The following is a 26,270-nucleotide window of genomic DNA, read 5'->3' as shown; positions in this document are numbered from 1 at the left end:
ACATTTTACAGATGTACGACTTCAGCACAGACTATGAAACTTTCTACACCGGCGCCACTAATCCTGGCATTTCTGGTCTATATGCCACCTATCGTGGCAGCACCAACTTGCCACAATGGGATGGTGAACACTGCAGCAATATTGAGCTGGCCTCGGATGGCACGAAATTCAAGAGTTTCATACAACCCAATGATACTATTAAGTTCTTCAGGAAGAGCATGTGCCGGCCCATCAATTTGGTAAGTTTGCACACAAACAAATAAGACTTTTTTGTGTGTAATTTATTTGCCTAATAACTGTCATTTCGCTTTTCCTCACTACCTCAGTACCGCACTGGCGAACCACAAACCTATGGCAGTCTCACCGGCTACAAATATGTTTTCGAGGAAAATGCTTTCGATAATGGCATCAACAATGAGGCGAACAAGTGCTTCTGCAGAAAGGGTAAGTGTTTGTGTGCGTTTTTTTTTTTTTGTTGTGTGTGATGTGATTATGCGGGTGTTCACACGTGTGCGCGCGCGTGCATGCTTGCATATCAATCACACATTTTATATTTATGTATGTGAATAGGTTTAAGTGGTCATTACTGTCATTAATCATGCACCTATAAATATATGTAATGAACAGCCCTATTCGTACTGCTCGCATGTGCGCAAGACTTAAGCAACGAACTTGCTATGTGCTGTACATCCCAATCACATGTAAATAAATAAGTAAATTAGCATGCGCTAGTTTCTTTGCACAATAACTAAATGTATTTCTAGTGCTTGTAGTAATTCAAATTATATTGTTTATTAGCGCTTTTAATGCATTAATATTTGCCTGCTAATAATAGAGTAATTAGATGTTTGAGCTGTTTGCATGAAAACTAAGACCATCGGTTTACTTGCATTTACTTAAATGAGAAAAAATGCTAAGCAAAAAGGTTAGTTACAAGGAAACAAGAAAGCGCAGCAGTTGTAGTTATAAACAAAGCAATCAAAGGAATATTCAAGTATGATAATTATTAAGAGTCTGTATTTGATATGGCCTCTAACAACAAAAAAAAGCAAAACACTCAATTGATAATTTCTCATTTTGCACTTTTACACATTCCATTAATTGCCTTGTTGTTGCTTATTAATTTCATTCAATTGAAACGATGACATGCTAGCGCTTAGAATTCTAAGAATCAAAACAGCGCGACAATGCGCATGAATCAACGAGTAGACCGCTGTGTATGTATGTGGCTCAACGTATGATTAAAATGAGGAGGCAAATCGAATTGCATGCGGAAGAGTAAGGAAAATCTACTACTGTATGCACTGTGCTGGTCATAAAAGGCGCATGAGTTAGAAAAATAATGCTACAGCATATCATTTGTAACTGCCACAACGCATAGCTAATGGCTAATAACAGTATAACAGTTTGATAACTACACCTGCAATTTAAGCCACACAAATTAGCACTTTATTGTACTCGTATTCGACGAAAAACAAAAACAAACTAGAAGCCAGCAATTAACATTGAAAGTATATAGCAAAGGAACGCACAGCAACAGTTGCGCCTCCATCAGATGAACAGCCAAGTGTCAAACTTCATATAAATGTATGTATGTAATAATAAAAAAAACACCCTAGGGAAAAATACCGATGGAAAAAGTGCAATAGTAAAGTTCACGCGGAAAATAAACGTATTGACGAATATGGACACGATGACGTTGCACAATTGCAGGCAATTTATGAAAAATACGAGCGTGCGTACACACAAGTCGACCAACAAAAATAATGTGAATAATAGTGATATTAAAAAATGCAATGAAAATAATAATAATATATGTATACGTACATATGTATGTACATAACTGTATAAATATGTAAGTGCAATGTGACAAGCTCGTATTCGTAGCATGTTTAACGCGTTCACTTACATACATACATACAACCCATCATTCCATGTGATGAGGAGCGTATGCGCAGGTGACATAGTCGTGACTACAATAGTCAGCACGTGAAATTTTCCGTTTGCCTGAAGCGCGCCCAGACATGCCGCTGTGTTTATGTTTACATACAAGCATTTTTTTAATACTTTTTTTGTTTTTTCCCCCTTTTTTTTTTGAATACCACTACTCAGTGCACAAGCTACGCCATAACAACAATAACAGAGAAGCTCATTGCTTTTTCGCCACACGCGATGCGCACTCAACTAACGGTGCTATGTTTGTTGTTTAAATAGCGTATAAAGAGCGTATTAAATACGATGCAATTAAGTGAGTCGGTAAGGCAGGTCGGAGATGGGTGTGCGATGGAGTGGTGGAAGGTCGGCGAAGAAGGCATATTGATGTGTATTAAATGTGCATTAAATATGTATTAAATGTTTTTTTTTCTGCGTTCAAACTTATTTATGTTAGCTATGAAAACAAACTGTTTATTAAGTTGTGTTAAAGAGTGGCAGAGAGTAAAATTGTGCAATGAGGTTAGGTTGGCAGTGACAATCAAAATATTTTACTTTTTGACGACTTTTTAAATTAGTGTATTAGTGGATATTTTACAGATATATATGTTTTTTTTTATGTTAATATATATATTATTATATAGTATTATATAATAATTCAAATATTGCATTTTTGTATTAAATTGCCAAACCAAAAATATTGTACAGAGAAGTTAGGTGATATGTATGATGGCAGTGATAATCAAAATATTTAATATGCTGCATTTTATTTTCCTTATGTACATATGTATGTGCATTTCTGTGTTAAGTTATACTTAATATAATTTAATAAAAATCAGTTAAATTATATCTTGCCTGTTTTGCATACGCTCAGCATACAGTTCTTCACATAGCTCACTCATTATAAAATTCAACAGAAAAGATAAATCTCTCTAAACCATAGCATTTCCTTATACATTGTAAAATACTATACAATTAAATATACGTATATATTAACATATGTATATAGATTGTAAATAGGCGTTGTCGGCTGCAGCGTAAACCACATTTCAAAAGCATTCTTAGTTTTCATATTTATATATTTATTTTTCCATTCAATGTTCAGCATATCACGCATTTGCATATTTTTCTCATTGCTGTTATTTTTCTACTTGCAACAGGTAAATGTCAGCCACAAGGTCTAATCGACGTCACCGATTGTTATTATGGCTTCCCCATTTCTCTAAGTTTTCCACACTTCATGCACGGTGATCCCGGTCTGCTCAACAACATAACCGGCGTTGAACCTGATGAGAAGAAATTTGCCTCGGCATTCGTTGTACAACCGGTAAGTGAGCGAAGCATATTGTAAATGAGATGCAGGCACTGGTTTTTTAGTATTAATTTATGTTATAACCGAGACTAGTAACGCTTTACTGAAAAACCAAATTTCCTTTTAACACTTTCTGTGAGACTGGGATTTTGAGCTAAATTATCACTAAAACTGCAGTGCTAAATGTCAATAAACTACAACCAGGAATCGTTTAATGTGTAAATAGTGCAAAGAGTTGTTGCATTTCTCTAGGCGTGAGAATTTTAGCAGAGAGAGTGAGGATGTAAGAATTTGGCAGAGTTTGAATCGTGGTTACTATTTAGTTACAGGATGACACAGAAATTAATGAAATTTAAAACTTCCGATCAAGTTAAGATGGGCAAATTCACCAGAAAGTCCAACGCAGAAAACTTATTAAAGCTAATAAAGTTAAAAAATAACACATTTTCATAGGAAATAATCAAATTTAATGTAAACAAATCTAATCTTTCATATTCATATTAAAAATAGTTGGTTATGGTTTCGAGTCGTGAAAGCATTCATTAGAAACTTTAGAGCATGTGACAGTACGACATTTATGACAACTTGCGAATCACCTACTATATATACTATATTCTATAGTACTTCATTATTATCACGTCTGTCGTATAATTTCCATCAAGTGGAAGAAAAATCTTCGATTTACGCAACTTCGTATTAAATCACTTATTTTTCTTTGCAACTGACAATCGTAAGGACACGGACTACTTTGCGGAGATAGCAATCATGAACTCCATTTAAAAAAGAGTAGTATATATGTTATTTTTATGTCTCCTTCGAAAGCCAGATGATTTCAATTTCGACGATTTTTCATAGCAAAAGTGCAATTTTTTTTTTCAGCCGATAGGCAACCGGTTGATTTACAACGCCGCATTATAAAAAGCAGCAAATATTAATTAATCATTTACTCGTTTTGCGTTGTATTATATTGGGAATTATTCATTCATGCAATGGAAAATTATTGTCATGACTTTAATAAGATAATACGTATGAACCCGTTCAAAACATTAAATAGTTTACTCGACAGCATTTCATATAAATCAATATAAAAACAAAAGCCAGTCCCCGGCATAAGTAGCAGTAATTACTTCATATAACTTAAAAAGAAAAAAAGTCACTACTATGTCGTGCTGTACATATATTAAAGTGAAATTGTTGGAGTCATAAAAACAACAAAACCACTTTCGTTCATATTCTCTTTGTTCTATTGTTATTATCATAGTTGGAATTATAGAGCGGTGTGACGTCACTCTATTAATTGTTTATCAATATAGAAAAGGTTTTTGCACTCGCGCATACACTTACTACGTATACACATACATACTTGCTATCCTATCCAAAGAGAACCTATAAATCAAGTTGTGGTTAAATACCTGTCACAACAAAGATATATCTGTGCAACATGTGTGCGCATGTATGTACGTATTGGCGCTAGTATTTTGTTTACACAGTATTTAAATAATTTTAATTGTTTTCATTGTTCTCGAAATTAATTGCTTGCCGGTAATGCGAAACCGTACTTGAATATTTCTGCTATTAAATAATCTTTGAAGTCTAGCCTTCACGAATTTCACAGTATTCGTTAAGGTTCTTAGAAGCTAAACTTATTTTTTTTTTTTTTTTTTGAGTTCATAAAATTTTACTGCCATAGTAGATATAGGTGATATTAGTCTCAATTTTCAAGATATCAAATTTCGAAAAAAAAATTTCTTTTTAACACACTTTTATTAGGTCGGGTTGTATGTATGTATGTAACGGAATCTTTGAGCTTATTTTTCACTGGCTTCTAAAAATCTGATCGACTTGAAATTTTGCACACCTATCAAGGACCGATGACAATGCAATAATTTGATAAAAGTTTTCTATTATCCTTATTAGGATTGCCAGGATTAATATTTTCTTTTTTTACCTGTGGGCAAAAAGTAAGGTGAATTTGGTTGCAAAATGAAAAATCTTTATTTATTCTTGTAAATCAATTTCATCCCCTTCAAATACACTTATATACACTTATGCCAACGATTTTTCCTATCCCCGAAACATGCCAAATAGTCCATTTCCGGTATAGCCATCAGCACCTTCTTCGATTCAGCTTTTATCTCCTCAATCGACTCGAAACGCGTTCCCCGGAGTGTTCTCTTGAGTTTTGGAAATAGCCAGAAGTCACACGGAGCCAAATCAGGCGAATACGGTGGTTGCGGAACGAGATGCGTGGAATTTTTGGCGAAATGGTCACGAAGAACGAGTGCAGTGTGAGACGGTGCATTATCGTGATGCAAAAACCAAGAGTTGTTGGCCCATAATTCCTGCCTTTTTAGACGAATTGCTTCACGTAAACGACGCAAAATGCTCAAATAATATTCCTTATTAACAGTTTGGCCAGGTGGAAGGATTTCATAGCGCACCACACCACGAAAATCGGAAAAAAGTGGCCAATGGAGTGGGGTAGCCGTTTCTCAGGCTCCCTCCACGAAATAAGTTCTTCATCCCGATTACTTCTTTATCACGGCCGATAACTGCATAGCTCAAGACTCACAGTCGATAAGAAAGGAATTTAATATAACATGAATATATCGAATCATTAATTCACTGACTGCAATGATAACAATAATTTTCATTGATAATAAATAAAAAATTGTTTATATTTAAGCTACTTACTATAGATCCTTGAATTTGTGAAGAAAATCGAAAATCAGCCTTGCGAAAAGATTTTTTTATATGAAAGAAATGTGTAACAGAAAGTTAAATGTGTAACCGTTAACAAAAAAAATTCTTATTTTATTCCACTCTGAACTTGCATAAAATTATACCAAAATTTAATGGTCTTTAAAAATTCTGACTAAAAAATTTGAGATTTTGAAGTAAATTGAAAATATTTAAAATTTTGATGCAAAAAATTTAAAATTTTGATGTAAAAAATTTAAAATTTTGATGTAAAAAATTTAAAATTTTGATGTAAAAAATTTAAAATTTTGATGTAAAAAATTTAAAATTTTGATATAAAAAATTTAAAATTTTGATGTATAATAAATTTTTTGAGATTTTTAAAATTTTATGCACAGTGTAAAACTTTGAATATGGTTTTAGTTGTAATACCAGCTACATTTTTATATATTTTTTAATCGATCGTAAAAAAAATGTAAAAAAAGAAAAATTTAAATTAATAGTCAAAAAAATTTTTTTGGCTAATTGTAATTTTGGTTAAAATGTACAAAGTGTAACACTTTGAGTTACATAATTTTTGTTGTAACATATGCTATATTTTTATTAAAAACAAAAAATTAATAATAAAAAAAAATCCTTTTTCTACAAAGTTTTGAGTTGTACGGTTTTAAAAATTAAAAAAAATTAATAAATAGCAATTTTTTTTTGTTTTAATTTTGTTCAAAGTGTGAAACTTTGACTTATATGGTTTTTGTTATAACATCAGCTATATTTTTTTTAAAACAAAATTAAAAAAATAAATAGTCAATATTTTTTTTTTTTTAAGGGGACAATGTGTGAAATTATATGGGTTTTATTCTAATATCAGCTATATTTTTATGAAAAAATTAATAAAATAAATAAATAATCAAAATTGTTTTTTTTTTAATTTGTTCAAATTATGAAACTTTGAGTTGGGTTTTATTGTAATATAAGCTATATTTTTATAAAAACATCTTAAAAATATTTTAATGCTTTGCAAAATGTCGCTGCGCTAGTATTGGAACCACTTCTGCATACAATTCTCATAGCAATTAATGAATTTAAAAAGTGTAATTTTGTTTTTTATTATTTGCCACAGTTCTCAAAATATTAAGGCCTTTCATGCAAATACATTTTTTTTATTTTTTTATAATTATTGTTTTTGTATTATTATTATTTGGCACAGTTTGCAAAATATTAAGGCCTTTCGTACACAAAAAATTTATTTACTTTTTTAGTTTTTTGCACAGGCATGAAAGATACAAATAAAATTTATTTATTGTTTTAAAATAATTTTTTTTTATTATTTGACCCAGTTCTCAAAACATAAAAGCCTTTCATACAAATAAAATTTATTTATTTTTTTATAATATTTTTTTTTTTTTTTTTTTATTTGACCCAGTTCTCAAAATATTAAGGCTTTTCATAAAAATAAACTAGTCGGAAAACATGAAGTAAATTTTTCAATATTTTGCTTAGAATTATCGAATTTCCAAAAAGTAATTTTTTAACAAACAAGTTTTATTAAAATGGCAGTACCTGTCGTATGCAACTAAGACCAGCTCCAAAAATTGCATTGAATTACATTTATTTTCCACTTTCTTTCGCAAAATGCTTTTGTTCATAAGCCCACACCTCACTGTAACGTCAACAACTTTATTAGCCACTAAAAACTAGCTCTATACTTGTACATACATATACACAAGCACACTAATTAAGTTAAAAGCTCTAACGGGAAATTGAACGTGTCGGCTGTCGGAACTGTTTTATTTATTTACTTTTTTCCCCACTTTTTGATTCTCATATATTTTTTTTAGAAAGTCGTTAACTTAATCACTCCTACTAGGATTGTCTGCGGTGTGTTATCCTTGGCAATTAGTGCGTAATTAATTGCTTATTTACATATGTATAGAGAAATTGCTGTCGCTCCGAATATATGTATGTATGTGCACATGTCGCATTTAAATGCAGTACTTAGTAGCACTAAGCGCAATGTTTTACTACTTTGAAATTGCATGCGAAATAAATTAATGTAAACTTGATTTGCAAATCATATAAATTTTGTGACAGGTTCACGCCTTCATAACTAGCCAAATAACCGATAAAGTCACTTGATTTACAATTTTCTAAGGAGATGCACTTTTTTGCTCAACTAAAATTGATAGTGTACTCGTTTGTAGTTAGCGGATGGCATTTGTAATTTCACTAACTAAATACATTCAAATATGTATGTATGTGTATATCTGTGGAAAAAAGCACCCTGCAGGAATCCGATAAACTCGCTGTTTATGCATTTCCAGTGCATTTAAAATATTAACAAGTTCAGCTGCGTTTCATTTTCAGTAAACTTTCGCCTAAATTGTTACTGCTACAGTTAACCACAAACAGCTATTCTACTAAACAATCCCACTGCTGATTTTTGTTTGATTTTGAATGTTTATTTTCTTATGCGAGTCTATCTATACACACTTGGAGCTTTTTATAATAATCAAATGAGGTTGTCAGTGAAAGTGAAGTCGAATTTGTGTAAAAGGTTGAGATAGCTGCTGAATATTTAGGATAAAGCGCGGGGCGAAAGTATCGAAAATCGATAGCCATAGTAGGCTAATGGTGTGTGCACAATGTGGGTGAGTGTGAGTGACTGTGGTAGCTTTACAATTCACACAGTCGCGCGTTTATACCAATAAGAGTATTTTAAACAATTTCAGAAATAAATTATAATATTACGTAAAAAATAAATATCAGTTGTAAAAATTATTTAATTATTGTAAATTTAATTGACAACAAGAGCTTAAATAATTATTAAATGCTTATAAAAATTATGCAACTTTTATAAAAACTCTACATACTTTTGTGCTTGCATTAAAATACTTTATGTTGATTCAAATTGTTTCTAACTTCAGCTACTCTTTGCTAATTTAGACGCTGGTAAACCAGTTGAAAACACTAGAATTCTTATATTATATATTCCCCTCATCGCAATTATGAATACCTTTATGTAGTTTATAACCTTGCTTGCAGCAAGCAATTCTAAGTACAGATAAATGCTATTAAATAATAGGTATGATGTAAGTTTTTAATTGCTAAACGATCACCGCCCAATCAATCATTCGATATTGATGCAATTTTCTAATACCTGTGCATTTGTTCGCATTTTTAATAGTTGGGGTAGAAATAAAAAATTGTTATTGCGCCATACACGCACATACATACAGTTACATAGTTGGCTAGAAAATGTAAGCGATTTATTCATTGCATTTTTGTTAATTGTGTCAATGTCACAAAAATATGAGCTCCACCACCATTGAAATTGTGTTAGTAGCGCTAAATTTTTGGCGTGCTACGGAAAGGCGTTTGCTAAGGTCGTCTTCTAAAAATTCTCAAAACAAGTATCAATAAGGATGTGTAAGCGCTGCATTTCAATCATATGTAATCATATACTTGTATATACTTAGCTATAGGGTGTTCCAGTAAGATAGCATGTGCTGAAATTTTAAAAATTCGGAGAAATTATTTACTGTTTGAAAGAGGATATGAGTAATTGGCGCATTTACTTCTGTTAGTTGTTTAGCCGAGCTCCTCCTCCTATTTGTGGTGTGCGTGTTGATGTTGCTCCACAAATGGAGGAGCCTACAGTTTTAAGCCGACTCCAAACGGCAAATGGGTTTTTATGAGGTATTTTTTCATGGCAGAAATACATTCAGAGGTTTGCCATTGCCTATCCAGAAGCGACCGCTATTAGAAAAAACTTGTTCTATGTATTGATGTTCAAGCACAAAGATTCGAACCTACGTACTCCCGTTCACGTTCACGCACCAACCCATTCGTCGACGGCGGCCGGATGTCGTGTATGGAACACAATATTCGAGATTATATCTGCTTTTGATTGGTGCTTTTTTAGCGCAATTTTCATCATTTTGGCCGAAAAAAATTCCGAAAACGAGATGCAAAACCGCTCGACTACACTTTCAAACCATCTCCGCAAAACTGTCATCATTCGTTAGTGGAGTTTAAATATTAGAGTGGCTTGTGCGTCCATGTAATCTTCCTTGACATAACCTTAAAGCCAGTATTCGAATATCTAACTGCTAACTCACTTTACTTTCGGATTGACATAAAAAAACAGCGCTAAAGTGCAAATATTAGGAGCTGCTCACTAATGATGCACCCAATATTAAGCAATTTCGTTGCGTAGCTAGTGAAACTAGTTGTTATTGTATTTAAATTTGAGAAAACCTTGTCGCCTACTGGTATTGAAAATGTTTAAAAATTATAGAAAAATGTTCATTACATCCGATAGACAATGTGAGCTCACTCGCATGCAAAAATAATCAAATTGCAATCAAATTGAAAACTAGTTTTACCTCACTTTCAATAAAAATTTGCATTTCACAGGCATTTTTTACTTATTTATAATAATTTTTTTTTTTTTCATTTCTTATTTTCACCAGGATTCCGGTTTGCCCCTCTCCATATCCGCCAAAGTACAAATCAATATGCACTTCGATGATATGAACGCCTTCAGACAAGTCAGCCGTTTCAGTCATCTCACAATACCCATGTTGTGGTTCGATATCGTAAGTTTTTTCACAACAACAATTCTTGTTTTGCGCGCAGTAACTAAAATAAGATCTTTCGTTTTTTAATTTACAGATGATGCCCGAATTGCCTGAATCACTTGATACACGTTTCAATTTTTACCTCAACATTCTTCCATATCTCGATATCCTCGGCTACTGGGGTAGTCTGGTGCTTGGTATTGCACTCCTGTTGTACGCCGTTACACGTGCCACACTACGCATGTCGAATTTGTCGCAGTTGAATAAAATCTCCGATGGTAAATATAGCAAAGTGAATATGCTTCGTGGTGTCGCCAATACGCATTGCAATGATGTTTATAAGCCATGCGAAATGAAGTTGTTGCATCAACATGAAAAAGCTCAACATTTGCCACACGAGAATGATGTCATCAGACGTCATGATGACGATGATATGGAAGCTGGTGTAGATTTGTTATATAAAGAAATGGCTTCGTCACAGCCACGTCACAGTTCGTTTGCATTGGAATTGGAGCCAGCGATATCCTATTCGGAGAGTGGTGATGATGATGATGACGATGATAGCAATTCATTGACATCCTCATCACTATGCAGTCACAACTCGTCCACATGTCCCTGTTTGTTGGAACAAAGACAAGGTGGTGAGGCTGACGTTGCACAAAGCAGCATCAGCAAAAACAGTAGTGATGAAGGCTATGCAGTGACACCAAGTGAGGTAAGTGTGGATGTGCATCAGTGCTTGCTCTCAAATCAGCTATTACATACTTACATACATACAAACACTCATAGGAGAATGCATGAACATTTTTGTTTTATATCAACACACTTAATTAAACTGTTCGCCAATTTTTTATTGCCTTCAAAAAAAGGTCTTCATGTTATAGATGGCCTCTTCCCTTTTCACCATGCAATTCAATAATTCAATCTCAGAGTTACCGAATTTTTGTAAACAATTTCGTAGCGTATTGCATTCAAATTTGCGCTCTTGTGTATCGGTGGTCCCACACCTCTTTTCGAGTTCAATGACGCAAACTATGCCACGGGAATCCCAATAAAAAATGGCTTCAGGCTCGATTTCGCACGAAATATCTATTATTTTAACCTCGACCAACTTGAAATAATCTTTACTGCCAAGTATGTGCCCAAGCATTTTTCAATAATTTTGACTCATTATATAACCTCTCTTAACCAACCTGATTGCACGTTATCATAAAGCTTATCAACAGCGTGTAATTCGATTTTTTGGGTACCTTACTGCTGTCTTTTCTCAAAATCTGAAACTCTGACAGCAAACAGCTGATAAATAGTCTTGAGAACGTAGCAGAATACGAATTTAATACTTTTTGCATACACTAGTATATTAATCCAATAGACTCATGCAGCATTTGGAACTCCCCCTAAACCACAACTTTAGTGTTATTGACACATTGACGAGTATGATTAAGTTTATGATCCTATAACTTATTGACGAGATATAACTACACTGTTAGTATACAATTAAGCTCAATGCCAATGGCAAATCGATCAATTTAAGCTAATCAAGGCAAACTACGTACGGAAATCAGTCGGAAACATGTTGGCGGCAAGCGGTCTGGGCGAGAATAAAAGCCTGTACAAACATACAACTCTTTGGAACACAATATGTGTATGCCTTAGAGATGTCAATCCCGGGAGTCACGATTTTTTTTTTGTTATCGAAACTTAGCCCATATGGGTATTTCTGAATAGTCTAAACATTTGCAAATAAGCAAAAGTCTAACTGCCTAGACAGATGACAGCGTTAATCAGGACTACCGGCGCAGTTAATTCTGATTAAAATTGTGATTGAGTGTGACAGACGGTGGTTACGCGGATTAGTGAACAGCTGATTTGTTTATTGAATAGTTTTGTCAGTAAAAGACGGACCGGAGGTAACAAATGCGGGTATTAGCTGCCCTATTACTAAAAACAAATTTTTTATTAAAATCTTAAATTGCAATTTCTCAAACTGTTCGGAGATATCAAAACAATTAATGTCATTTCGAACGTCCAAACTAGCATTGCCTACAGTCCTTCTTGTTCTTCTCTATAAAAGTTGCATTATTTTTCATTCACAATAGATATTAACTGTCATTTTTGTCAATTCGTGGGATAATCCCAATTAACGCCCCCGTCTGTCTAGGCTATAAGAGTGATTTATATTAAATTCACCACACTTTTCATGCTTTAAATTGGTTAGTACTTCACAGTAATATTAGCTGTGTGATGTGAAGTAATGTTGGGTATAATTTTGTTTATTTGTTTAATTTTTTAATTAAAAAATACGCACTCTTTAAAATGGTTTACGTAAACGTTTTTTTCTTTAGCCGAATTCAATAAAAATTTCGGGATTGTACGGAATGTAGCATAGAATTTCAGGACTATCGCAAAATTAAAACTGAATTAATTATTAATAATATCCCAAAATTTCGGTACTGATCAATTTCTCCAATATTAGCATTCCTCGCCTGCGCGTTTTGTATGTGATAGCACTTACTACCGTTAAACTTTAATTGCTCAATTTTATTTCATTTTAATTTACTTTTTAGACTTTAGTAATAATAAAAATATAATGCACAAGTGCACGTGCAGGTACCTATTGACCTATGCGTTTACGAAACACACACCAATTCCGCATAGCGTAAAGAAATTTTATACTTGTATATACAAATGATTATTTCATGTTGGATTACAGTTATTAGTTGTGTGGAAAAATTATCCGTCAATGCTATTTGCATAAGCAATTTGAAATTTTATGAATAAATGCACGAGCACTTTTCCCATTAAATACTTTCTCATTACGTCAGCAAGTGCCGTAGTAGAACTACTATATAAAACTTGATTTGTTTGTTGTTTTTTATTTTTACTTTTTTGGGTAACATTAATTGCAAATCCCAACTCCCAAGACCTACAAACTTTTATGCATGCAAGTGTATGTATGTATAGAAACCTCAAATAGCGGTCAACATTTACGTCTTTTACGTCCATAAAACAAAATTATTTTTCCACAGAATAGTCAATTTTCCGAATTACACCTATCTTTATTTGGCATAATTACAATAAAAGAAAGAATAATAAAAAATTAAGGTAGAAATTTTTAAGTATTTTAAGAAAAAGATCCTGCTAGTGTAATTGACAATTATTAATTAAAATTAAAAATTTGGAAATTTCAAGTCTCTTCTAAAACTGTACTCCCACGCATTCCCCTTTTTTGAGCTATTCGAATATACGTAGAGCTTTAATGTTAAATAATCACTAAAAAACATATATTTCAAACGTTTTTTCTTCAAATATAATAAATCTACCGAACTATGTTGAAATTAAAGCTAATTAAGCGAATACAGTTTTGAAAAACCAATTTCTCTACGTTATCAATCGGGCGCCGTGTGCTAGCATACTGACTTTTACTTTCTTTGCTTTGCTTTACTCCCGATGCTGAGGTGAGCACAGGAGAGCGCACATCATGAGCGCAGGTAGTGTATGCAGCTTATGCTACATACATACATATAAATGCATGTAGTTGTATATTTACATAAAAGCGTGCATACTTTTAATGACAAAATGTAGTATTGATTATGGTGTTAAACATATTCTATGCTAACCTCTAAGAGGGTTGTGCTAACTCAAAATTGCTTTTATTGAATGCTATAACGAAGTAAAGCATTTCCCCAACAAAGACTTCAATACACAAAATGGTGACTCAATTTTTTCATACTCTTATGTATGTTAGCTGTCAGAGAGTGCGTATGGATTTTGTGTGCATTTTTTTTTAGCTGCCGTGCCATTTTATCTACGAGTGTGATATAGTTTCTGTATTTAATTAAAATGTCATTACTTCACTGCTTTCGAATATGTTTCATTTCATGTTGTTTTAACTTAAAGGCGATTCGCACGCAGATGGAAAAATAATGATTTCTGTGCAAAAATTTACTAATTTCCATCTTTCTTAAAATATGTACGCATATGAACGTGCGTATGTGTCAAAGCAAAAATTTTGCACCTTATTTATGTGTAGCGTCGTCATAACAGTTTTTTCCTCTTTTTATTTATTTCTAACTTTTTTTAATTTTTATTTTTTTGTTTTTGTGCTTTTGTTTTTTGTGTGGCAGAAGATGTAGATTAGACATTACCTGCCTCAATAACTCTTTCAACGTCTAAGTTTACCTATTATTTTTTCTTCAAGGTTTTTCTTTTACGTTAAACAATATATGTAATTTATTAACATGGAAGATTTTCGATTAGGTTAAAATTTACATAAATCCAATGAAGAACAAAAACAATTCTACATAAACAGTATTGTTAAAAACAAGTTAGTAAGGAATATTTTGAGTTGGCATCTATCGTGAAAGCTATTAAGTATTCACAATTTTACAAATTTATTAAACTTACATACATATATTACTTAAGACGCGCACAATAAATGGGAGGCGGAGCCCGGCCAAACACCCAACAGACAAAGAATGTAAGCGCCGATTATACAAGATAGCACAAAATTAATTAGCCTATCGGAAGATTTATAATTTTTGTAAATGACTTTGTATGTCAATCATATTTGACACCTGTGAACTAGACAGCTGCAGCATAAAAAACAGATTTACAGCACTCAAAATTATTTCGTTTTTTTTTTAGTAAAAAAGTTATTCAAAAACAAAATTGGATGATTAATTTTGCACCATCTTGTAGTGGTGTAGCAACTTTTGCAAACATTCTGCTGTAAAATTCCATAATATGTGCGTCGCAAATCTTCCTTATTAGCAACTGGTGAAAGACGATGAATGAAGTTGTTTACTCATACAAAAATTTCCATTTGCGCTAAAGAACGTAATTTAAGAATTAAACACAAATTGCTAGCATACACACCAGCATATGAACATTTAAGGTTCATAGCCTAGGTAAACATAAGGCGAAAAAAGATGGAAATTTTTCCTATCATTAACATATGTATGTATTTATTTATTTCAATAAATTATTCTTTTGCCGGCATTTCTTAAATTCCCGTTTCTTCAAACCGCAGACGGCTAATATCCATCACTCAGGAATTTTAATGAAGTGCGAAACAAGAAATTATGTAAATGGCACATGGCTAAGCCTCTGACAATGCTGCTGTAGCTTGTCATCATTTTTAACACCCGATTTGAACGGTGATATGAAGAAACTGATGTATACTTATGGCTTCACTGTTGATTTTGTAGTCCTTTTTAGCATGCACGAAATTTAGGCGCACTGCTCTTACGATTGGCATTCGCAAATTTGTCTTGAAGCAAATGTTGCTCAGAACTGATCATTCAGAGAGTAATTTTCATGAGTTTTTTTTTTTTTTTTTTGTTATACACATGCATTTTTTGAGAGAAGCCAATTTCTTGCAGCTATACTCGCAGTCATTAAAACTGTTCATCCGTCGTTCATTACATTAATATAATGCATCATAAATCACATAAACAAAATGCTAATAATGTGCATACATTTTTATTTTTTTCTTTGCAGACTTCAATTAATGTCGATATGATTGAAAGTAATCAAAATCAACAAACGAACACTGCCCTTAGCATAGATGCCAAGACAGCATCTAAACAGACGACAACTAGCAACAGAACACCGAACAGTATCGATGACGGCGCAGCGCTGCGTTACACCGGCAGCAGCGCAGCAAGCAGTAGTCGAAGTGCAAACTCGAATAGCAACTATACAGTTTGAATAGAAATTAATGCATGCATACACACATGCATTATCAGCTCACAGCGCATTGGGTTTAGCGGTTATGTTCATTATTTCAATGTACCTTTGATATTCATAACTATGTAACTGCATATGTACATATATAGTAGTAGTAGTGGTAATTGTAGTAGTAAAAGTAATAGTTAGGCGCATTAAGGCTATTTCTTAAGTATTGCTTTTGTCATTACGCCTCATAGTTGTAGTTAGGATGTTTGTATTATTTAAGTATAAAACAAACAAAAAAGCAGACGTTTTGTTTTTGGATTAATGCATATCGTATTAATACTAATATAATGCAAATGCAATCAGTTATAGTAAAACTATGCAGATGTGATAATTAGGAATGCAGGCGCATGTATGTGTATAGATAGTAAATACATGCATACATACATATTTATGTTTAAGTACAAAAATGTACGCAAAGCATGCAAAAAAATGTACAGACACACATACATACATTCCTTGCATAAACTTACATGTATGCATTTGTACGCGAGCTCTGCAAAAATATTTAATTTAATTTTAAGTAATACCGCCTCCATGAGGTGCAAAGAAACCAAATCTATATAAATATGCATTACATATACTACCCATATACACACACATACAAATATTTATATATACATATGTATATGTATGTCTATTAAATTATATACGTGTACATAATACGCGCCTTCTATGAATTTATGTTGCATGTACAAAAAGCAGTGTGTGTTGAATTATGTAGTGGCACTAGTACATACATACATACACAAGTAGCTACACATGCGCACACATATACTATACAAAATTCACAAAATTAAATTAACCTGAAGTTCAATAAAAAAGAAAGTAATTTTAGAAAACAACTCAAATGAAAAACTATGTACATACATATATACATACATATTTATCGATATAAAATAAGAAGGCAAATTTTTTGTCAACGATTCGCGCTGTGATTTGTAGTAGAATATATGTAGAATAATGATACTTTCTGATTTTCTTCCTTTTCTATTTCATTTTACACGTGTGAATTTATTTTCTTTCAATCATTTTTGCCAAGAATTAATCAAGCATTATGTTAAGGGGTTTTCCATTTTAAGGCCAAGGTTTTATTGGGTATATATAAAGTTTGATTTTTTGTGTATAAACATCATTATAAAAATAATAATTAACTCAAACTATCGAAAACATGTTAAGCAACTGTTTTTTTTTTTTTCTTGTACTCAAATGCATTATCGCAATTTTGTTTATGAAATGCATTTTAGGCATTACGCTGCCCTCTCACACACGTATACATACAATGTAATTATAATCTATCCCCATACGTAAGGGTACAAATAGAGATTATTATATGTACATATATACTATACAAATATGGTTGGTAAAATGTAATATTAAATAAATTTTTGAAATTAAATGCAAATGGTTTTATTTACTTTTCACTTTCATTCCAAAAAATAATGCCAATCAAAGTCTGTTAGTGGCTAATGGATAAGGCGGTCTGAGTACAGATTTATTTTTCAAAACAAAATAAACCTGCCGAAAGGGACGTAATAGCTGAGAGTTATTTTCGACTTCACATGTTCTTAGAAAAGGAAAGTCGAAGTGGGTGGAAGAAAAACGCTTAATGCGCATTAATACGATTGGAAAAGTCTGGAAATCGTTTATTATAACCGGAAATTATCGCTGTGGTTCTCTATCAGAAATTAAGTATGCAATGGTTTTCACGGCCGTAGGCAGCATTTCTTTGGCGGTGTTATATAGTATATCCTGCTTCCTATCCTTCAAAATGAGGCCAATTTGAGGTTAGCATACTCAAACTGCGACTGAGTAGAACAGATGTTACAACGATTGCTATCCAAGACCGTGTGCAGGCTGCAAACAGAGCATATTCTGTCCACGTTAAATTGTTAAAAAGCAAGCTCTTCAGTAGAATAACGAAAATCAAAATATACAAAACACTGACTCGACCAGTGGCAATATATGGATGTGAAACGTAGACACTGAAAGCAGATAAAATTACACAATTAAGTATATTGAAAAGAGGAATGCTGACAAGGATACTGGAGGAATTCCTACAAGGTAAAAACGTCATGCGGCTTGTTAAATCGCCGCGCATCCGATGGCTAGGACCAGTTTGCAGAAGGCTAGATGAAAAAATATCTCGCAAAGTTTTAGAGGCACGCATTTACGGTGTTAGACGATATTGTTTATGGACGATCTAAAAAACATAGGGGCGACCAACTACCGTAGTAGGGCTATAGACCGAAATGCATGGAGGAAAATTGTGGAGGAAGCTAAGGCTCACACCGAGCTGTAGTGCCAGGCATGATGATGATGATGATTCTTAAAACTCTTGACCCAACCTACCTCGTGGGGCAGAGAAAAACTGAAGTTGATATTTTTAATGAGTTTACAACAGTTTATGGTGATAGAAGACCAGCAGGCTGGCAAAAAGAGACTGCCTGCTGTACGACACTGCCAATTCTCATACGGCCAACGGCATGAAGCAACTCCTAGACTCTCTTGGATGGGGTTTTTTGAACTACTCCCGGCTTTTGCCTGACCAGACGCCTTCAGATTACCATTTGCTCACTTGAAAATACACCTGAGAAGAAAAAAGGTTTTCAATGGAAGAGGAGGTGAAGAAGGCGAAATAGTTGGCGTGAGACTTTTTCGAGGCAGGCATCTAAACATGTATACTTCCTCTCACCAGCTGCATCGAAATTGATGAGAACTATGGATGATGGGTTAAAAAAAAGTTAAAATACAAATAAATTATTATATATAATAAGATTAAATGAGAGATCTTTTCAAAAGCTTTCGAGATACAGTAACAGTGCAACGCCCAACAACAAAACCATGTTGGTGTGGCTCAACAATGCTCTTGACAACAAAATAAAGTTTATCTTTACCAACTTTTTGGAACAACTTAGAGCAGGCAGTCAGCTTAGTAACAGGTCTATAGTTAACCATTGTTATTATAGATTTGAGAACTGTAATGACAAATTGAAGATAAGACACAGAGGAGCACACAAAGATAAGCTGCAATGTTTCATAGCATAAGGAACGTGACCATGAATGACTGTCTTATTCTAGTTAAGGTTTTAACCTTACGGCCGCCTTAGCCGAATGGGTTGGTGCGTGACTACCATTTGGAATTCAGAGAGAACGTAGGTTCGAATCTCGATGAAAGACCAAAAATGAAGAACAAGTTTTTTCCAATGGCGGCTGCCCCTCGGCAAGCAGTGGCAAGCCTCCTAGTGTATTTCTGCCATGAAAAAGCTCCTCATAAAAAATATCTGCCGTTCGGACACAGCTTAAGATTGTATAATAGGTCCCCCCATTTGTGAAACAACATCAAGACGCACGCCCCAAATAGGAGGAGGAGCTCTTCTAAACACCCAAAAAGGGTGTACGCGCCAATTAAATTTTAATCTGGATATAACATTATTGGCATCCAATCCTATGACTGAAAGAATACCAAAATTATACAGTCAGATAAACTGGAGCGAACGTGCGAGTAATTTTGAGAATTTTACCCACTTTCAACGTTAAATTTGAAGAAATCGGAAAAGAATTACACTGGTCCAAAAAATCTCTCGGATGGTTGGTTAAAATTTTGCCGTAAATTATTCATAAAATAGTTCACCTACAATAATCATTTACATGCGACGAAACATCAGTTCGGGATCCAATATTTTGATTCCCGACCTTTCCCGAACTTTAATTCTTATTTCTACCAATATACAGTCACTTACACTTTATTTGATACAGATACGATTTTTTATAGTGTTCTGTATTTAACCATATTTTGCGAAAATGGAGAAACAGCGTATGCAGACTGCTTATTTATTTTCTTTTGTCTCATTTCTCAACATAAAAAAAGAGTCCACTCATTTCATTGTAACGCAAACAAAAACAAAAATATACAGAGATTCACGCCGCTGCTTAAATGATACAGTATTTCATGTCTTAAAAGTGTATTAATAAATAAACAATTGTTGTTAAAAATTAGTTGTTCATCACTTTTATTAATTATTAAAATATGAACTGGTACCAGCGGCAAATATGTTTTTATATTCGCGCAACATTCGTTCGCATTTTCTAGCAACATTATTAGCCAAGACTTACTCCAGCTTGGCAACCTGAATTCATTTACCACCAGATGTCGCCTAAAAAACAACAAGTGCTAACTTCAAAAAATAAAAAATTAAATAATTTTCAGAAAAATAAATTCCAAATTAAAAATAGTACAATTCGGAAAAAACAGAAACTAAAAAAAAATAAAAAATAAAGGAGAAATTTTTAGAAAGGTATCGAAACACCGCAAAGTTATTAAAACAGACACAGCCGCCGGTTACAAGGCAATTTTGGCGTTTGCAATTGCATAGAATATAGGATATATAACTGAAACAGCTGATCAGTGGCTGTTTTTTGCTTTTGTAATTTGCCTATCTGTAGCAAATAAACAAAGTAAATTGGTTAGGTAAAAGTCCAATAGCTCTCATTAGAGGCTCGTTATTACTAATATTACTCCTTTGCTGATAACAAACTGACAAACATATACAAAAAATGTGAAAAAAGCGTTTTAGGAAAGCGTTAAATGAAAGAGATGATATGCAGTTGCCCGAACAAGTTTCGTTTCTGCTTAAAGACGTGTTTGCATTGTGACGGGAAGCGTTTGCTAGTAGCTCAGCTGGCGTTGTCGGCAACAAACTAGTTTATAACATTTGACTACGTGGATCGGTACTTTCATTGAGTTTGCTTATCAAAGTACATTTGACTATTTGAAGTGCATATAGTTCAGGCAATTTACAAATATTTTCGTAGATAATCGCAACACTAATCTATCCCAGTACACCTGTGATTATGCACAAAAAGCAAAGGTTATTATTGAATTACTGGTGCATAATTAAAGCAAAACTTAACGTCGCTTTCAATTTACAAATCTGCACATATCAATGAACAAAAAAACTATTTGTTTGTTTTTATATTTCGATACTTAAGATTTATATTTGCAGCTTCATAGGCAATACGAACTTGGCCCAAAAAGATACTACCGATCAAAGTCACAAAATGCAGTTTATCACGCGACGGTTGGTTATGAATCTTGTAAGTAGACACTAATATTATTTGTTAAAACATCACCAAAGTATCTTAAATATTTCTCAATGCAGAACAAAACCGCTTTGCAGTCATCTTTGAAGACATCGCTACCCGGCGCTGCAGCTGCAGCGCAAAAGCTTAATGCCGATAGCCGTTTTTATTCCATATCTGAAGGTCCACAAAAGCAAAATCTTCTACGTTATCCAGCATTTCCACTAAAAGAAACTTTGGAAAAGTTTTTAAAAACCATTGAACCGTTGGTCAGTGGATGTGACTTGGTTGAAACTAAACAAGCCATCAAAAAGTTCGAAGCAGGTGAGGGTGCAGAATTACAAAAACTCTTAGAAAAGGCGGCGAAATGCGAAGCAAATTGGTTAGCTAAACGCTGGTTGCGCACGGCTTATCTGCAATACCGCGCACCCGTTACCGTGTTTGTTAGCCCAGGCATGACATTTCCACCTCAACGCTTCGATAATAACGATGCCTATTTAGATTATGCCGCCAAAGTGGTGTACTCTCTGGCGCGCTATAAACAAATTATCGATGCTGGTGAAATCCCCATCGTGAAAATGGGTCAGTATGAGCTGGATAATTCGCAATTCAGCAAAGTGTATGGCACATGTCGCATACCGAAGCAAGGCGAAGATGCTTTAGAGTACAATCCGAAGTCACTGCATGTTGTAGTGCTGTACAAAAATCATGTATGTTTGTAACTGTTAATTCTTGCAATTATTTTCATTTTAATTATTTTCAATACGTTGCAGTTTTACAAATTACAAATCTACAATAATAACGGTGTGGCATTGCATCCGGATATATTGGTTAACCAATTTAAAAAGATAATGAAAACAGAAACTAAGAAGGGTGTCGAATTTGGCATATTAACAACCGATACGCGTGACAATTGGGCGCACGCTTACGAAGAGCTGCTGAATATCGATGGTAATAAAGAGCTTGTGAAAACTATACAAAGTGCCTTGTTTACAGTATCTTTGGATGAGTGCTTCGATGTTAAAGATGATCAGTTTTTCAATCAGCTTAGTGGCCAACTAATTCATGGCGGTGGAGCGCATTTAAATAGTGCCAATCGTTGGATGGACAAAACAATTCAAGTGAGTAGATGTGTATAACCGAGAAGATTTATTCTTATTTTTGTTATTTTCTATCCACGTATTTAGTTGATTTTAAATCGTAATGGAATGAGTGGTTTTTGCTATGAACACTCTCCGGCTGAGGGACAACCAATTGCCAACATCACCGACTATGTGTCCAAAAATTTGTACGTATTCAATAATTATTTCAATAGACATTATGTCAGTTGGAAGTGGCGAAAAAAATTTAAATTTAAATTTAATTTAAAAAAAAAGTTCATCAAAATGGCAGTTATGTAATTGATTAAAAAGCTTCCAACTTCCACAAGCTTCTATTTAAGCCATAAACTTCTTAAATTTTCGAGTTCAAAAATTTTCTGATTGCGAATTTTTAATTTTCTCTAAAGGTAGCCAGTTTCTGTACAAATATGAAAAGTATATAATTTAGAGATTATAACTCAGAGTTATTAATTAGTTTATTAAATCATTTAATTTATTAAAAGTCAAAATTTGTCGGCTAACTAACTTTCCAATCAGTCTCGAACTCGTCCAAACAATCTGCTTGCTTGGTGTTGGAAAACCTCAATGTCAACACTTGACGAAGCACCGACATGGGCATGGCTGTAATGTACGACATTTATCAGGAGACATTTAAAATTGTATTGAGCTGCCGACCCCCGAATGCCGTCCGCCGGAGTCCAACCACCACCCATAGCAGATGTAGAGCTCCAGCTACCCCGAGAGACCCGCCTAACTTTAGCACAATTACGTTGTGGACACTATAGCAGGTTGAACTCCTACCTGTCCTGAATTGACCCCGACATACTAAACATATGTGCAACAAACCAACTCATCTAACACCCTTCTCCCTCTGGGCCCAATCTGTGGAAACAGCAAGTTTCCTGGGCTTACCATTACATGAGCTAAACGAAGGCAACCGGTAATCTACATTGCACAGACAGGGTTTAGAGTGTTCTGCTACAACAACAACAACAACAGGGCTGCCCTGTGATCTACGCCGGTGACTACACCGCACTGCAGGGTTAATAGAATTGTCACAACTACAACAATGCGAATTTTTTACGCTAAGGTACAGCAATCCCCAAATGCATTTGATGCAATAACAACCACCACCACTCAGGAAAGCCATCATTTCAGACAATATAATTGTGTGTTTGGCCCCCCTTTGTTAGGGGTTTGGGCAACCTTCTCCTCCTATTTGTGGTGCGCGTCTTGATCCTTTTCCACAAAATAAAGGAAACTACAGTTTTATGCCGCAGAGGATTTTTTATGAGGTGCCTTTTTCACTTGGAAATTTTGCAATTGCCTATCGAGAGACAAATCTCTTGTGTTAATTGCATGGTTTACCTAAAGAAAACTTATCACCACGATAAACTTTTTACGAAATAGACGAAGAAATTCGCACTAGCGTTTGGTGTTGAGAGTTGGCTGAAGTGAGTAGGTGAAGCGAATTACTGCGGATTTTCACGTTCCCATGACAGTCGGTTCTACGTTACCGGAACGACCCGGATTTATATTCGCCCAAGGACTGTCACTCCAGCAGCATTCCCCGTGGATATATGGGGAATGTTTATGCTGCTATAACAACAACAAGAAAGCTGCGTATACCCAGTTTCTTGCTTACCACTGCGATCACGGCCACATTGTTTTTTTTTTCATTACATCTACAATTTTTATTTTATTTAAAAATACTGCATCTATTAATTATCTAAAATGTATAAGTACTTATTTACAGATACAACAATAAACACTATGAACAGAGCGCCCGCGATAACTATCCTTGCGCCGCAAAGCTTCAATTAAATACCAACAATACTCTAAATCGTTACATTGAAAAATCTAAGAAGAATCTAAATGAGTTGGCCGAAAATTTGCACGTAAATGTTTTGCATTTCAAGGACTATGGCAAAGGTTTTTTAAAGAAGCAGAAAGTTAGTCCGGACAGCTATATACAAATGGCACTACAATACGCCTACTACAAGTAATTCACACAACTAATACCTTATCACAGTTAAATTCTCTAATGCTAACTCTTCTCTACATTTAGGCTGCACAAAGCGCCAGCCGCTCAGTATGAGTCCGCCCATTTGCGTATTTATATAAACGGACGAACGGAAACCATACGCTCGTGTTCCAATGAATCGGTCGCTTTCGCCAAGGCAATGTTGGACGATAACGTAGATCCGCCGAAACGTATCGAATTGCTACGTAAGGCCATCGACAGTCATCGAGCTTACACGACAATGGCACTGCAAGGCAAAGGTGTTGATCGCCATTTGTTGGGCTTAAAAGTCATGGCTGTTGAGAATAAAAAACCAATACCGGCATTCTTTAACTCGCCTGGCTATTTGAAAAGCTTAATCTTCCGTGTGTCCACATCGCAAGTGGCCACACCTAATCTAGGATTCATGGTGTATGGTCCAGCTGCGGACGATGGTTATGCATGTTGTTATAACCCCCGCGAAAATGATATGATTTTAGCATGCACCTGCTGGCGAAATAATGACACCACGAATGTAGATAAGTTTGCGTGTACATTGAGCGAGTCATTGCTTGAAATGCAAACACTTTTGAGTAGCGCTGGAGAAAAACCAGCCGCCAAATTGTAAACTATAAAGACACAAAATCCTAATTGAAAGATTTGTAAAATTCTAAGTTATTTTGTTATACAAAATTTAAGTGCCTTCAAATGTTTGTACACATTATATTTTTTTTATTTTAAACAGAATTACAGGCAATAAAAATTGATTGTGCAAACACAACTGGACTGATGTGTTTATAATCTTCACACTTAAAATGTGAGGATACAGTTATACATATGTAACTACAACTATATACATATGTTATAAAGTTTAAACGGCTAAAAATATGTTAACGAGGTTCGCAAGGTGGCGAACAAGTCATATAAGGAATTTTCACAGTTACTGACATTTATTGAGCTGCTAAAAACCAAGACGCATTTATTAGAGGTGGTGGCACTAGACCAACAACAATGTTTTGGAAAAGTAGAAAACAAAGAATTATTTCGCCTTGTTTTATTCTGTGCTGACAGCCACACGGACACACCGGAAGAAAAAAAGAACAAATCAGCTGATTTACCAACACCACCTTTAATAGATTCGGCTTGATAAAAACTCTACGGCATATGACAGTACGACACTTATGACAACTTCTGAACATTCCCAAGGCAGTCGGTTCTGCGAAACCGTAACGACCCGGATTTATATCCTGCCCGGGAATGTCACTTCAGCAGCGCTCCCCCTATATACATATGTATGGGGAATGTTTATGCGTAAAGAAATTTCGTAAGATTATTTCAAACTTTTCGGAAAAAATAAAAATGAAAAAACTTGTAACAACTCACCTAAAAAATATAGATGAAGTTATATAAGTCATTAACAAATCTATTAGATTTAATTGACAACGATTTTTTAGTCTATGATATGAATTCTTTTATTCAAGATTCAAACTATTGAAATTTTATATTGTCCATTAACTTTCTACTGGGCAACTAACACTATAAGAACGATTTGGGTATGTATCACTTTTCATATCAATTCAATTTAAAATCTCATCAATTAATTATAATAGATCTGTTTATAAAACAGTTACAATTTATCAATCTTTGGTGTTCATGTACCAAAAAAAAACTTGCAAAGTGGGGAAAGTGATAAAGCAAAATGGCATTTCATTTTGAGGGGAGTTGTAAATTTTTACTTGTAAGAATTTGCAACGGAGAAAACAGCTGATCGCAAAGTAAACATAAACACAAATAAAATTCGTTCCCACGACAGTCGGTTCTACGTA

General features: G+C 34.1%; 2 protein-coding genes across 13 annotated transcripts in view; both read left to right on the top strand.

The window, feature by feature from the left end:
- LOC128865146 (scavenger receptor class B member 1) overlaps positions 1 to 17,659 on the top strand; it is a 96,903-nt gene extending 79,244 nt beyond the window's left edge. For all 9 annotated transcript variants that reach the window (XM_054105187.1, XM_054105181.1, XM_054105185.1 and 6 more), the window contains 6 exons: positions 12 to 239; positions 327 to 444; positions 3,093 to 3,259; positions 10,417 to 10,542; positions 10,619 to 11,239; positions 16,027 to 17,659. In XM_054105187.1, coding sequence (XP_053961162.1) covers positions 12 to 239; positions 327 to 444; positions 3,093 to 3,259; positions 10,417 to 10,542; positions 10,619 to 11,239; positions 16,027 to 16,236 — 1,470 coding nt within the window. In that variant the 3' untranslated portion in view covers positions 16,237 to 17,659. The remainder of the gene's footprint in view (positions 1 to 11; positions 240 to 326; positions 445 to 3,092; positions 3,260 to 10,416; positions 10,543 to 10,618; positions 11,240 to 16,026) is intronic.
- A 2,761-nt stretch (positions 17,660 to 20,420) lies between these two features.
- LOC128862838 (carnitine O-acetyltransferase) lies at positions 20,421 to 25,230 on the top strand. Of its 4 annotated transcripts, none has more exons than XM_054101605.1 (7): positions 20,421 to 20,558; positions 21,267 to 21,357; positions 21,423 to 22,052; positions 22,116 to 22,463; positions 22,530 to 22,630; positions 24,199 to 24,444; positions 24,511 to 25,230. In XM_054101605.1, the coding sequence occupies exons 2-7, from the start codon at positions 21,322 to 21,324 to the stop codon at positions 25,070 to 25,072; spliced, it is 1,923 nt and encodes a 640-aa protein (XP_053957580.1). In that variant the 5' UTR covers positions 20,421 to 20,558; positions 21,267 to 21,321; the 3' UTR covers positions 25,073 to 25,230. The 4 variants fall into 4 exon arrangements, with proteins under 4 accessions (XP_053957580.1, XP_053957582.1, XP_053957579.1 ...); XM_054101607.1 differs by lacking the exon at positions 20,421 to 20,558 and adding an exon at positions 20,595 to 20,731; XM_054101604.1 differs by lacking the exon at positions 20,421 to 20,558 and adding an exon at positions 20,738 to 21,131.
- The last annotated feature ends 1,040 nt before the right edge of the window (positions 25,231 to 26,270 follow it).

This window comes from Anastrepha ludens, chromosome 5, assembly GCF_028408465.1.
Source record: "Anastrepha ludens isolate Willacy chromosome 5, idAnaLude1.1, whole genome shotgun sequence".
Lineage (NCBI taxonomy): Eukaryota > Metazoa > Arthropoda > Insecta > Diptera > Tephritidae > Anastrepha > Anastrepha ludens.
The sequence above is the reverse complement of the archived record's forward strand: the minus strand, read 5'-3'. Positions and strand labels throughout refer to the sequence as shown.